Raw genomic sequence first — 14,150 nt, forward strand, 5'->3', positions numbered from 1 at the left:
AAGAAGATCTTATAAGGTTGGTGCCAACGCGGGCGCTAGGAGGGGCGCTACCGCCCGCGACGGGGCGAGAGGGAGGCGAGAGCGGGGAGAGACGGTAGCGTCGGGCGGTGGCGCGGGCGCCCGGCGTTAGGGCGCGGTACCGCCCGCCTATAGCCCGCGTTGGAGGCGAGAGCGGGGCGAGAGGGAGGCGATAGCGGTGCTAGTGGGGGCAGTAGGGAGGCGGTAGGGAGGAGAGAGAAGTGAGAGCTGGCACTATAGCCCGTGCACTGGCACCGTGGGGTGAGAGTGAGGTGAGAGTGGGGTGAGAGTGAGGGAAAAGCTGACGTGGCGAGGCTATAGTGGGGTGATGCATTGGCACCAGCCTAAGGAGCTTATAAGCCAACACATTCTTCATCTAATTTTGCCAATCATGTGGAATATAAATGCACCAAATTAATCGAGCTTTGTCACATGCTCTCCTAGATGATGCTCTACGTGTCAAGTACCAATGCTAATTAAGCACTTGAGGTCGCCGCCACGATTTATAATTTAGCTCTCGTAGGTGCCTTTTAATTGGAAATTTGAACTCCATCGTGGCAACACATGTCGTGGTGTGGCATATGGGAGTATATGTGGTTGATTCAGCAGCGTTAGCATGAGACTATTTAGCAAAAAAAAAAAAAACTACAGTAGGATAATCACAAAACAATGAAGTGGTGGAACATGACGTGAAGAGCTGATTGGTCGCGAGGGAAGTACATGAGAGTGAAAATTTACTGGTTCATAAGCTATAGAAATTTAAAATTATTTTAATAAATTCTACAGATTTATGAATACCAAATTATCTAGTCTTACAACAACTCCTTAAGTTATAGCGTCAACACCTTTTTTTATGGAGATGTCCGACACCTCCATGGGAAAACACTGTCTACGACATTGTTCGTAACGTGATTTATACTAATCCATCTAAAAAAAAAAAAAGTTGATGTGGCTTCTACGAGTTATGAACGTTCTCTATTCAATCCAAGTATTCAGTTTTTATTTTGGGTTTTCGTCGATGCTAGGCCTAAATTAATGTGGAAGCATATGCTTCCGGTAAAAGTCAAGATTTTCCCCTGGTATGAAGGTATCTTTCTCAAAAGATAAGATGTCAAATAGAAAATGGAATGGTGACATAATTAATTTTTTTAGCATGATACTATTTATCAAAAACAAATCTACAATATGATATTCACAAAACAATGAAGTGATGGAACACGACGTGAAGAGCCAATTGTCCGCGGGGGAGTTTATGTCCGGTTAAATCATGTAGTAGCTAGGCTGTTTAGTTTGAGCTCGTGCTCGGCCTGGCTGTTTCTGGTTTGAGCGCTCATACTCGGTGTGGCATATCACACTTCACTTTGATAGGCTTTGTTTCACTGTACTAGTAAACTGTGATTCTATGCATCTATGACGAGGAGACCTAGAGTAATGCAATCCTCAAATTGTTTTAAAAAAGAATAACAACCCTTTGAAACTCTTAGGAAGTACATAAGAGTGGAAATTTGCTGGTTCATAAGTTGCTATGCCAGCTTCACAACAAATGCAAGAAACATCTAGAGCAAAGTATTTGTATGGAAAATTCTAGAGTTAACATATTTTGGAATGTGGAGATGGCACACCTTACATGTGTAAATAATCTAATGGAGTTCTTCAAGTTCTTCGGGTGCCTCTGCCTAGCATGTACTAAATAATCAAACAGTTCTACAAAAGAATGAAGGGTTCAAAAGATGGACGCTATTGCAATAGTCTAGAGGTAGGTATCCAATAAGAGTTGTATGTGTCTACTCATGCCATGGGGCATGGGTATAGTGTTGAGTATTAGAGTCGATTATTGATCGTTGTAAGTATACATGTTCTTGCTGGTAAGGCGGTAATACATGTTTTGTTTCTAACACTTAGTAGTAGTATCTCAGTTATGCTTTAGAGTAAGCATGGTTTAGCCGTTTGGAATAGAGCACTGGTATGAAAAAAAGGCATGTGAAAAAAGAATGGTGTAGTTGAGTGTGTAGGTTTTTGTATATAGGGCAAGTGTTTAGTGTATATATATTATCATAAAATATTTTTTAGGAACATTGAAAAAAACATCCTTATGAAGTAAATTAAGTGACTACATAAATAAGTAGCCATCTATCTTAATAAGGTCAAGTGCAAATATGGTAATGATGGGAGCGGCGATTTGGCTCCCGGGAGCATATGCTCCCGGTTTTTTCGAAAAATCAGAATAAATCGAAAACTTATCAAAAAAATTCGAAAAAAAATCATGTACGTACCTGATCATGGCACGCACCACCGTGTAAAATGTCGTTGCAAAATGTCATCGTATGCGCCCTGAACAAAAATGACAAATTTCTGACATGAAATGAGATCCAAAAATTTGAATCTCAGATCTGGAAATTTGTCATTTTTGCCCAGGACGCATACGATGACATTTCGGAGCGACATTTCACAAGGTGGTGTGTGCTATGGTCAGGTACGTGCATGATTTTTTTTCGGAATTTTTTGAAAAGTTTTGAAAAACAAAATTTGCTCCCAAAAAATCCGGAAGCAAATGCTCCCGGGAGCCAAGAGGAATTTCCGAGACATCAATAAGTAAATAAAGTGACAATAAGTGTCATAGTTTATTTTTGTAAAATTTACCAAATCAAAGTTTGAATATCATTAAATAGGAGATGAATACAAACTACAAATGATAGTTATAGCATCTAAAATAAAGTATGTATTCATCAGAATAGAAATATTTTTCTTCACTATCACTTTTATTAGTATCTAGCTCAAATCACATTGGAGAAACTACTAATAATATAAAATTCTAAAAACTAAAATAAGAGAGAACCCCAGCTTGATAGCGGTGCTGGATTTGGTCGGTGGTTCATCACACACTTAAGCATCGACGTGCGCCGTCTATTAGACATACCAAAGTCTACAATATCTTCCAGGAAGGGTCACAATCTACAAAAATAAATCAAAAACTCAAATAGATAAATTGGACTAGTAAAACGAGAACATCACAAATTGAAGATCCAATGTCATCTGCTTCTGTCCCTTACTTTTTATGTCTGTTTTATGAGGCTGAGCAGAGCAGAAAAGAAATTATGCAATGTCGTGAAGGAAAAAGTTATATGTGTTTTTTGTTTTCTAAGTGCTAGATTGGTGTGTAGAGGTAAGTAAATAAGAAACATAGAAACTCCAACCAAGGGGAGATAAAAAAAATTTACATATACTAGCACTAATCAACAAGGTAACCAACTAATAATACTATATTCTATGCCGTCTCAACTGTACACATGCTCTAAGTAAAAAAAACAAACTTTAACCTTTTAAATCTAAAACCCTAGCTCGACTCATCACAACATGTCCACTAATAATGTGAAGAGCAAAACCCAAATGGTTTATATAATGCCGAAAACTATACGATTAATGCCACTTAACACATTTCCCATTTCACGTGCATAATTTTCATTTACAAGATTTAACAATCTAAAACATTTCTATCGTGCATTTGTTAAATCGCAGTAAAATGTACTACAAATTTACCAATATGTGCAATCTGTAGTCCGGAAAATTCTTACAAACCATTGTTTTGGCAATCTCGATGATTTGCAGCCCTCATTTGTAGCAATTCTATCCGTGCTGCACAAGGCATTTGCTCCAATACAGCCCCATCCCCAAACTCAGTTTGGGTTCAAACACAAAGACGGCTCAGATCGCTCGATACCCCTTCATAATTAGGATCACGATAGTCTTTTAGAAAACTAAATGAGTATACGTAGCCCTGTACAAAACCCGTATGACCCAGTTTATTAGTACAAATATGTAGCATACATGTAGGTACGGTTGGGTGTACGTGCGCCGTTGAACTCATCGGCGAAGACTTTGTCGGGCGGCGGCGGTCGAGGCCGGCAGGCCGGAGGCACGGCAAGGCAGTGGCATGCCATCCACGGGGCACTGCGAGCGGCGCTGGCCAGCATGAGCCTCGACAGGGATTCTCTGGTAGCAGCGTTCGGACGGACAGTCCGGCCACGTTCTAGCCGGCCAGTCCGATGCGTTAAAGAAGAAGGAGCGCAGTGTCGGACATGTCTGGCGGCTTGTCCGGCGGTGGTGGTCGTGATCGCTAGCGGCACCGTCGGACCTGATCGGCAACAAGAGCTCAGCTAGTTGAGGACGTTCATATCATGGACTCGTGGACCTTTTGATGGAGATCGTGTATGATAGCGTGGCAAATCCGTGATTCTTCCCTAGCTAGCTTATCACCTCCCTGGCCCCTTTTCTCTGTTTCTCTAGACATTTAATCAAGCGGAATCAGGTTCCGTGATTACTTTGGCGTTTTTGGTAGCACCTCATCTCACTTTGTTTAGAGATCAGAGATCATTGCTTTGTACGCTCGAGCGACGGACAGCCCGGGTACGTTCTAGCCCGCCAGTCTGACGCGTCGAAGAAGAAGGAGCACAGTGTCGTACATGTCCGGCGGCTTGTCCGGCGGCGGCGGTCGTGATCTCTAGCGGCGGTGGATATGATCGCTAGCGGTGCCGTCGGACGTGATCGGCAACGAGAGCTCAGCTAGTTGAGAACGTTCATATCGTGGTCTCGTGGAGATTTTGATGGAGATCGTGTATGCTCCATCTATACGGTATATCCACATATGAGTATACCGGCTTTGGATTTGGGCTTTGGAGGGCTGACGGTTAATTAATTAATTAATTTCACTAATTATCCAAAAGCCTAAACTGAGTTTGGGGGAGGGGGTTGTACTGGAGCAAGCCTCGCTGCACAAAAGGCTAATGACAATCTTAATCAAGTGCAAAGACAATTTAGTTGGGATCAAAAGCAACATCATCAACACATGACTAACGAGGAACAAGTGAATCTATAACGCGGTTTAACAATTCTTTGTCCCAGGCGAGTTGTTCTGCCAATATCCCAATACTGATTCAATAATCATAATTTACTTCAATCAATTGCCACAATCTTCTATTCTTCTATCTGCGCACTCAAACACTACAGCCGACTTGCCTTTAGTTGCGCTCGAGCGCCGATTCACAGTTGTGGGCGCCGCCATTAACCAGCTTGGTAGTCGAGGCTGGACCGCTGGAGCCCGCCTTTCACTTCGATGTTTCGTGCTGCTTGCTGTGCACGCCGGTCTGCGTCGGGCGCGGCCAGATGATTACGCCTTTGCCCGCGTCCGGAAGAACAGCCGCTGCCGCTGCCGGAATCAAACCACCACGGGCGGCTAACGGCTTGCGTGCATGGGATCGATAGATCGGTCCGTCACCATACGAGTTTCCCCTGGAGCAACGGCCGCGCGGCGGCGTCGCGGGGCACGCGGCAGCCGAACGAACGGCGGATGAAGCGTTCGTCGTCGGAGGAGACGCGTCGGAGGACGTCCAGGAAGCGGTCCTCGTCGCAGCATGGAAGCGCGACGGGACCTGGTGACGACGGGAAGCCAAACTCCTCCTCCGCCTGCCTCAGCAGCTCCCGGAACACGGGGTGGTTCAGGTCCGTCGCCCGCACCACGAACCGCCGCGACGCGCCGCCCACGCACACGGCCACGTGGCCCGCCGGCACCACCGCCGCCGCTCGGGCCGCGGCGCGTGACCGCCACTGCCGCAGCGTCTGCCTGAGCCAGACGATGTCGCGGATCCTGTTGCATTTGGCCATCTGCACTTGACAGATGAGCTGAGCTGAGCTGCTGTTGCTGCTTTGATGTTCAATGGCGTGGGCGAGCAAGAGTTGGTGGAGTGGAGCTGGCTTCTCGTGGAGGGGAGGGGTGTGCGGTTTTATAGGACGGGACTTTATTTTCCAGTTTTTCTTTTCTTTCGGTTCTAAAATACGTATTTTTTCGAAAATGGGCACTTTATTACTTTAAGTAATAGATCCGGTCTCTGCATAGCTACGATGCACGCAGCCGTACAATAATTTGTTACAAACACCAATAAATCCCACTACAAGAGTTCAAATATCATAAAAAGCAAAAACTAGGTAGGTGGATCCAGCGAAGATCACACTGCCACCCATGTTGGGAAAAAATATCCCTCGCCGTATCCTCCAACCGTGAAGACACCTCCGTAATGAGGTCTCGATGCTCCAACCGCTGAAGTGGTATCCATGAGCGAAGCGTAGCCGTGCGCCGGTATATGACCTGCATAAAAGAGGAAGAAATATTATTGAAAATCTTGTCATTTCTAGATAGCCAAAGCGACCAAATAATGGCAATCGTTTCCATCATAATAAGTTTCCATCATAATAAGACGCTTAAACCTAACCTCCACACCATTGAGCCAATTAACAAATATATTGGCAACACTACACGGTGGGTATAAGGTAGATCCTATTTGGACAGCTGGCCATATAGACCTAGCAAACTTACACTGAAAGAACAAGTGTTTAATAGTCTCGTCTTGGTGATAGAAGACACACTTCTTACTTCCATTCCAGTTGCGTTTGGCAGTATTATCTTTTGTGAGTATAACCCCACGACGAAGATACCATGCAAAAACTTTCATTTTGAGTGGTATCTTCATCTTCCAAATTTTTGAATCATTATCGACTAGAATATCGGGCTTAATCAAAGCATTGTACATGGAAGCCACCGAGAATGCACCATTTTCGGTAAGGTTCCAACGAAACTCATCTGACCCCTGCGTCAATTGAACTATCTCAAGACGTTGTAGAAATTCATGACAGGAGATTTGTCTAGGACCGATGAGACTTCTTCCGAAAGTCACGCTCGGTGGGAAAGTTCGGTGGGAAAGTTTCCAACACCTTAGTGATAGTATCACTTTTGTATCGCACAATATTGTACAATGCCGAGTATTGTTCTCGGAGCGTGGCATTACCAAGCCACTTATCCTCCCAGAAACGAATCTCCGACCCATCCTTAATAGAGAAAGATCCATATGGAAAGAAAAACTTCTTTGTATCCATAAGACCTGCCCAAAAGTGAGTATCTCCTGGTTTCCAAAGAACCTGAGATAATGCCTTTGAGCTAATATACTTTCTCTTGAGTAGTGTTTCCCAAACTCCCTCCTTGATTAGTAGCTTAGAGATCCACTTACCAAGTAAGGCCCTGTTCTTTACCTGGAGATCTTGGATGCCAAGTCCTCCATGGTCTTTGGGGCAGCAAAGCATACTCCACTTAGCCAATCGATATTTACGCTTCTCACTATCCCCTTGCCAAAAGTATCTAGATCGGAAATAATCCAATCTTTTTAAGACTCCTTTAGAAAGTTGGAAGAAAGATATCATATATAGTACCATATTACTTAGTACCACGTTTATGAGAACTAATCTTCCACCCAAGGATAGTAATTTGCCTTTCCAACTGCTTAATCTAATTTGTAGTCTTTACTCGACCATTTTCCATTCGGCATTGGTTAATCTCCGATAATGAATCGGAATAACCAAATATCTAATCGGAAATTGGCCTTCCCCACAGCCGAACAACTCAACATATTCTGCAACATTATCTTGGGCCTCACCGAAACAAAACAACTCGCTTTTATGGAAATTGATTTTTAGACCCGAAAGTTGCTCAAATACTAACAAAATTAACTTAAGATTTCGAGCCTTTTCGATGTCATGTTCCATAAAAAGTATTGTATCGTCGGCATATTGAAGAATAGACAATCCTACATCAACAAGATGAGGAATGACCCCTTCAATTTGGCCCTCTGATTTTGCACGTTCGATCATAACAGCGATCGGTGGCGCGTTCATCGGCGGCGCGTTCGGCCTTCTCGCCGCTGCCTTCTCCGCCGCCTCCATGCGTGCCGCCGTGGTGTCCCCTTGCACAAACACAACTTGATAATAATGCATTCTTTCTTCCGTGCTGTTCCACAGACAGTTAGCAAACAGTATGGAGTCAATTTGGTCTTCAGCATGCATGGTCACACAGAGTTTCTCCTCTCTGTCCACAACTCAGCAATACCACCAGACCATGTTTTGGCTGTTGGGTGCTTGCACCGAAGCCTACGGATAGAACAAGTCTCGTTCCACTTTCAGTACAAGAGGGAAGCTAGCACAGTGCATTCATCTTACACTTAACAGTTATGGCCTTAATTATATCGACAGTATTTGGCGGGAAATTGTACGTAGCGAGTGTTGGCCGGAAATTGCACGCTGCATTGCACCATCGTGGCTCCGCCATCACAAACAATGAAACAAGGTCCGTGGCACATATCTAACAACAGGAAAGTGGAGTGAGATTTAATAATTCTCAGGCGCCCTGATTTCTAGCAATCCACATTATAAAACCTAACTTGGGGGTTAGCTGGTAATCTGATGTTTTTTTGCGAAATACTAGTAACCTGATGTTGAAGGGGAACCCACAGAACAAAATACTAGTCGACCATTACCTTTTCCCTTTTCAGGCTGGCAGCCTAGTTTCTTATATTCAGGTTCTAGGAACATAATTACGTCGGACAGCAGGTTCTAGGAACCCCGGCGGCAGGTTCTGGGCGCTCGGGGACCCGTCGAACGACGATGAGGTGCGGGGGAGGAGGAGTTGGTGTCGTCGGACGTGGAGGAGGAGGGGAAGGGGCTCTCCTCCCCTCGGTGGCGTCCGTCACCGGCGGCCACCCTGGAAGACTTCATCCAACGGGCAGAGGAGCTAGGGGGCTCGCTCCGTCACCGGCGCCGGCGGGGCGCTTTCGCACCGGGAGGCAGAGGCTCCCGTTTTTCGGCGGCGGCGGCGCGTTTCTGGCGGCTGGGGGATGTGCGCGGGGCAGCGGCTCCCAGAAACGGCGGCGCGGTGTCGCCAGGGTCTACCGGGGATGGACCTGCGTTCTCCGGCGGGGCGGCGGCCAGGTCGGCGCGGCCGCTGTCGAGGGCGAGCCACGAGGCTAGGGTTACCGAGGAGGCACTCCCGGTGGTTCGATCGAGCGGCCGAGAGCTGGATGGGCCGGATCTGGCCCAGAGGCCCGCTATGGAGGCCTTGGTGACTTGCCCTACGGGATATGAAGGTGGCCTGCTGGGGCCTGTGACGCCTGCCTCCAACTGGGCTGTTGGGATGGTTGAGCCACAGGATGGACGCTGGCCCAGTGTCACTGGCCCAGCTGTGAGGAGGAGGTTTATATGGCTCTGGATGCCGGCCGGTTGCCCCATTCCAGAGCTAGGGTTCCCTGCAAGAGCGAGTGAGGTGCGGCGACGGCTGCAAGATCCAACCGCACCGCCGCATCGTCTCCTCCGTCGAATCCCACCTCCCACCCCACTTTCTCGTTCCTTCGCGGCGGTTCTGATGGAGCGTGGCGAGGAAGGCCGCAAGAGGCACCTCGACGAGCCCGGACGGCGCGCGGTGGGCGAAGGGTATGGAAGGCGGGACAGGGGTGGCAGAGCTGGTGCGGGAGGAGGCAGACAGGATGGGGGTAGCAGGGGAGATGGCGGCTGGCAAGAGAGGGAGGCAAGTTGGAGACAAGACTATGGAAGATCTGAGGGTGGCTATCAATATCAAGATGGCGACCAGGCGTACAGATACCAAGAGCGCGGCAGGGAGAGCTGGGAGGCTCCGCTGCAGAGATGGAGGGAGCAACCTCGCAGGGATGAGGCGCTGGACCCGCGGCAAGGCGACCGGGAGGGCTATGCAGGTCAAGGGGACCGAGGGCCTCGGTCGCAGGCCAAGGCGAAAGGAAAGAAGAACTCCGGCAATGTCGCGGGGGCGGCGCTGCAGAAAGGCAAGAACAAGGTGGGGCAAACCAAGGCTGGCGCGCCGGTGGCTGGAGAGTGCTTCAAGTGTGGACGGGAGGAGCATTATCAATCTGAATGCCAATTTGAGCCCCTCTGTGTCATCTGCAGCGGCGAAGGACACTCCTCGGCGAGCTGCCCGAGCCGTGGGAAGTCGCTGCGACTGCAATCGATGGGACATGCCATCACAGGGGGCGGGTTCTATAACATTGACGTTGAGCCTTTGAAGGCGGGCCAGGTCTCCGGGGAGACTTTCACGGCAGTCATCAAGTTCAACGATGAGCCCCTTTCTGAGGACAAGCTCTCGGAGGAGCTGAAGCTACTGGTGGACGACCTTTGGGATTGGCAAGTGACCAAGCAGTCAGTTTCGGAGTTCACTGTGGTGTTCCCCTCACGAGCCACGCTCCGCCTGGCCACTGCAAGTGGAAAGCTGTTCTTGCCAATCAGTGAGAAGGAGACGGCGATCCGGGAGGCGTTCCTCGCACCTAAGCCGAGCCTAGTGCTGCCGTCCACCTGGGTGCGTCTCACTGGGGTGCCGGAAGACCTGATGACCAGGGAGCGTCTCATGGCGGCATTCGTCATGGTGGGTAGGCCGATCGATGTGGATGACTTGTCGATCATGAAGCATGACAGGGAGCCCATTCGCATCCGGTTCCAAGGGAGGTACCCGGAGCGCATGAAGGGTTCGGTGCAGGTGTTTGTGAATGGCGAGGGGTACACGGTCACGCTGCAGGTGGAGGAAGGGCCACGCGGGGGAGCCGGTGGCAGTTCTGGCGGGCCTCCGCCACCACCACGACTGGACCAGGACGACGCTGGCTCTGAGGAGATGTCCTCTGATGACGAATGGAACAAGCACAGGAAGAAGAAATCATCTGAGCAGAACAAGGAGAAGGGCAAGGGGCGGACTCGGGAGCTGGGAAGAGCTCGGGCCAGTCTGGGGCCAGGAAGTTGACCTCACAGAGCGCGCCCCCCGCGTCCAGGATCCAGGGAGGACCTGTGGGCGGGCTGGTGCAGCCCTTTGACCAATACGGAACCAACTTGGGGCTCGAGTTGGGGAGGTCCTCGGACAAGGAGGCGGGGCTGGATGGGGGCGCAGTGTTGCCTGCTGTTGACGCTCTGCAGGTTCCGGGGAGTGGGGTGCTGGTGGCCACTGAGGGCTCGCTCGTGTCCACGGAGACGGACTCGCAGGTCACGGACCCGATCTCCTCCTGGGTGGCTGAGAGCCCTTCTATGGGTGGCCCACCTACCAAGATCACAAGGTTGGGCTCGCCAGGGAGGGAGCCGGAGGCGGATAAAGATGGCTGGGTGGTGTCTGACTCGGAGGAGGAGGGCGACGATGAGAGGGAGGATGCCGTGGCACCTGCCATGCACAAGAACTTGCTGAAGGAGGCCATGGTCGACGTGCCGCTGGTGCAGGGGAGGAGGTCCAAGGCGATCCCATACGCGCGCAAGAACAAGGAGGTGGTGGCGGCGGTGCGCAAGAGCGACAGGAACGGCGGCGCTGATGCTGGGACCCCGGCACTTGAGAAGGCGCAGCGCCTCGCCGCGGAGAAGAACCTGGAGATCGTCAAGGGCAAGAACAAGGCGAAAGGTACGGATTTTTCGGTTCTTGATGTTCTTCCTGATGCGCATCTTTCCTCGGTGGTTAGGGACAGTTGTTTGATCTTCCACCCGAAGGTGGGGGCGCCTAGGGAGGCACTGTCGCTGGTGAGAGCGAAGGAAGCTGTGCAAGCGGCTATGGCGGAAACCCGACACCGTCTGGAGGCAGAGGAGTTGGCCAGGCGGGAGGAGTCGGATGCGGTGGCGGCAGGGGCTACCACCAACGGGGATGCTGGGACATCCGCCTCGAACCTCTCTCCGTCTGAGGCACCAGGGGTGGCGTCTGGCGCGGAGGCGCGGGGTGGGCCGGGGGAGGCCGCGGCTTGGCCTGTTCTGATCGGGCTTAAAGGAAGACCTAGGCGCAGCTATGTTAAGCCTGTCAGGCCTACGCTAACGGTAAGGAAGGGGCTGACCAAGAGGAAGGGTCCCAAATGAGGGCGCTCATCTATAATCTTCGGGGTTTTGGGCGGCTAGGGCGCCGATCCCAACTCAGATCCTATATGAGACAAGAGAGGGTAGATATCCTAGGCCTCCAAGAGACTATTAAACCGGATTTCACCTCCGGGGAGCTTCGTAGCCTCGAGTGTGGTGGAAAGTTCGCTTGGAACTGGGTTCCAGCCGAGGGGCATTCAGGGGGAATGTTGTTGGGTTTCAGGGACGAGTGCTTTGAGGTAGGCATATGGAGAAAAGGGAAATTCTTCATCAGTGCAGACATCTACCAGCGCAATAACAAAGTTAAGTGGTGTTTCGTCCTTGTTTACGGCCAGCTGATCACTCTAGGACAAGGGAGTTCCTAGAAGAGCTTGAGGCGGAGGTTGCTAATTGCAGCTTACCTCTGGTGGTCGGGGGCGACTTCAACCTCATTAGGAGGAGTCAAGACAAGAGTAATGAGGTAGTCTGCTGGTCGAGGATCAGACGCTTCAACGATGCCATCGCCGCGATGGCCTTGAGGGAGCTGAATCGGGCAGGGGCCCGCTTTACCTGGACTAACAATCAGCTTGACCCCATTCGTTCGGTGTTGGACAGGGTGTTCGTCACCCCCTCGTGGGAGACTATCTTTCCCCTGTGTTCTCTCTTGGGTGTCACAAGGATTGGGTCTGACCATAACCCACTTTTGCTGGACAGCGGAGAGAATGGTTTTAAACGGCCACCAAGATTCTTTTTTCAGACATGTGGTTTAGTGTGGCCGGTTTCGACGATCTTGTAAGGGGCAAGATCGAACTCTGCATACATGAGAAGGGTCCTCATCGCTGCAGCATTGATCTTTGGCAATGCATCTCCAGGTGCCTGCGCCAGTTCCTCAAGGGATGGGGTGCGAATCTTGGGAAGGAGAAGAGGGATTTTCGGGCGGGTCTGCTTCGGAGGGTGGCCGAGCTTGATGCGATTGCGGACTCTTCCGGGCTTGATGAGGTGGGATGGGCCCTCCGGTATCATCTAGAGGACCAGCTTGTCCATCTCGACGAGGTGGAGGAGGAATATTGGAGGCAACGTAGCCGCCTTCAATGGACCCTCCAAGGGGATGCTTGCACGGCCTACTTCCATGCCATTGCTAATGGGAGAAGGAGGAAGTGCATGATCCCGCGTCTTAGGGTAGATGACCGCGAGATTGATGACCAGAAAGGCATGACCGAGCATATCTATGAGTTCTACTCTGGTCTCATGGGGGCGGAGGGTGAGCAGCAGGCTTTCTCCCTTGCTCCTGGCCTTTGGGATGAGGCGGCGAGGATCTCACAGGAGGAGAACCTAGCCATGGAGATCACCTTCACACCGGAGGAATTAGATGGAGTCCTCGACTCCATGAAGCATGACTCGGCTCCGGGACCGGATGGGCTTCCGGTGTTGTTCTTTAAGAAATACTGGGGTATTCTTAGGACACCTATTCTTCAGATCCTTAACGATTTCGCCCTAGGGAGGGTGGACATCGCTAGGCTCAACTTCGGCGTTATCTCGCTTATCCCGAAAGTGAAAGGGGCTGATGATATTAGACAGTTTAGGCCCATAGCGCTTATTAATGTTATCTTCAAGTCCATAGCCAAAGCGTACGCGATTAGGCTCAGACCCCTTGCTAACAGGACGATTGATAGGAACCAGACTGCTTTCATCAAAGGCAGGAGCCTGCACGAGGGTGTGTTGGCGCTGCACGAGATCACACATGAGTTACGTGTTAAGAAACTGAAGGCTCTGCTACTTAAGCTGGACTTCGAAAAAGCTTACGACAGGGTCAATTGGGACTTTTTGAGGGAAGTCTTGCTGAGAAAGGGCTTCTCAGCAATGGTGGTGCACCGTCTGATGCAATTGGTCACTGGGGGACAGACGGCGGTGAATGTCAACGGGGAGATTGGTCCTTACTTTCGGAACGCGAGAGGTGTGAGACAGGGGGATCCGCTCTCGCCCATTCTCTTTGACTTCATGGCAGACTCGTTGGCAGCCATCCTCTCGAGGGCCAATGAGGCGGGGCACATCAAGGGTGTTGTGTTGCACCTCATTCCGGGAGGAGTAACCCACCTCCAGTACGCGGATGACACTATGGTCATGATCGAACCTTCACGATTAGGAATTGCTAACTTGAAGTTCATTCTGCTATGCTTCGAGAACATGTCGGGGCTCAAGATTAACTTCGACAAGAGTGAAGCCATTGTGACAGGGGTCGCAATGGAAGAACAGAAGAGGGTGGCATGCGCACTCAATTGCAAGCTAGGGAGCTTTCCTCTTCGTTACCTCGGCCTACCGATAAGCGACAAAAGGCTGACGGTAGCGGATTGGTCCTTTCTGACGGAGAAGGTCGGGCATAGGGTTGATCCCTGGCAGGGTCTCTTTCTCGCATCGGCGGGTAGACTAGAGCTGACAAACTCGTG

General features: G+C 50.2%; 1 protein-coding gene across 1 annotated transcript; it reads right to left on the minus strand.

The window, feature by feature from the left end:
* Window positions 1–4,869: 4,869 nt before the first annotated feature.
* Window positions 4,870–5,749, minus strand: LOC127330781 (auxin-induced protein 15A-like). The gene has a single exon (XM_051356875.2). It carries the CDS (start codon window positions 5,674–5,676, stop codon window positions 5,287–5,289), a length of 390 nt encoding a protein of 129 aa, XP_051212835.1. The 5' UTR covers window positions 5,677–5,749; the 3' UTR covers window positions 4,870–5,286.
* Between the last annotated feature and the right edge of the window lie 8,401 nt (window positions 5,750–14,150).

This window comes from Lolium perenne, chromosome 2, assembly GCF_019359855.2.
Source record: "Lolium perenne isolate Kyuss_39 chromosome 2, Kyuss_2.0, whole genome shotgun sequence".
NCBI lineage: Eukaryota > Viridiplantae > Streptophyta > Magnoliopsida > Poales > Poaceae > Lolium > Lolium perenne.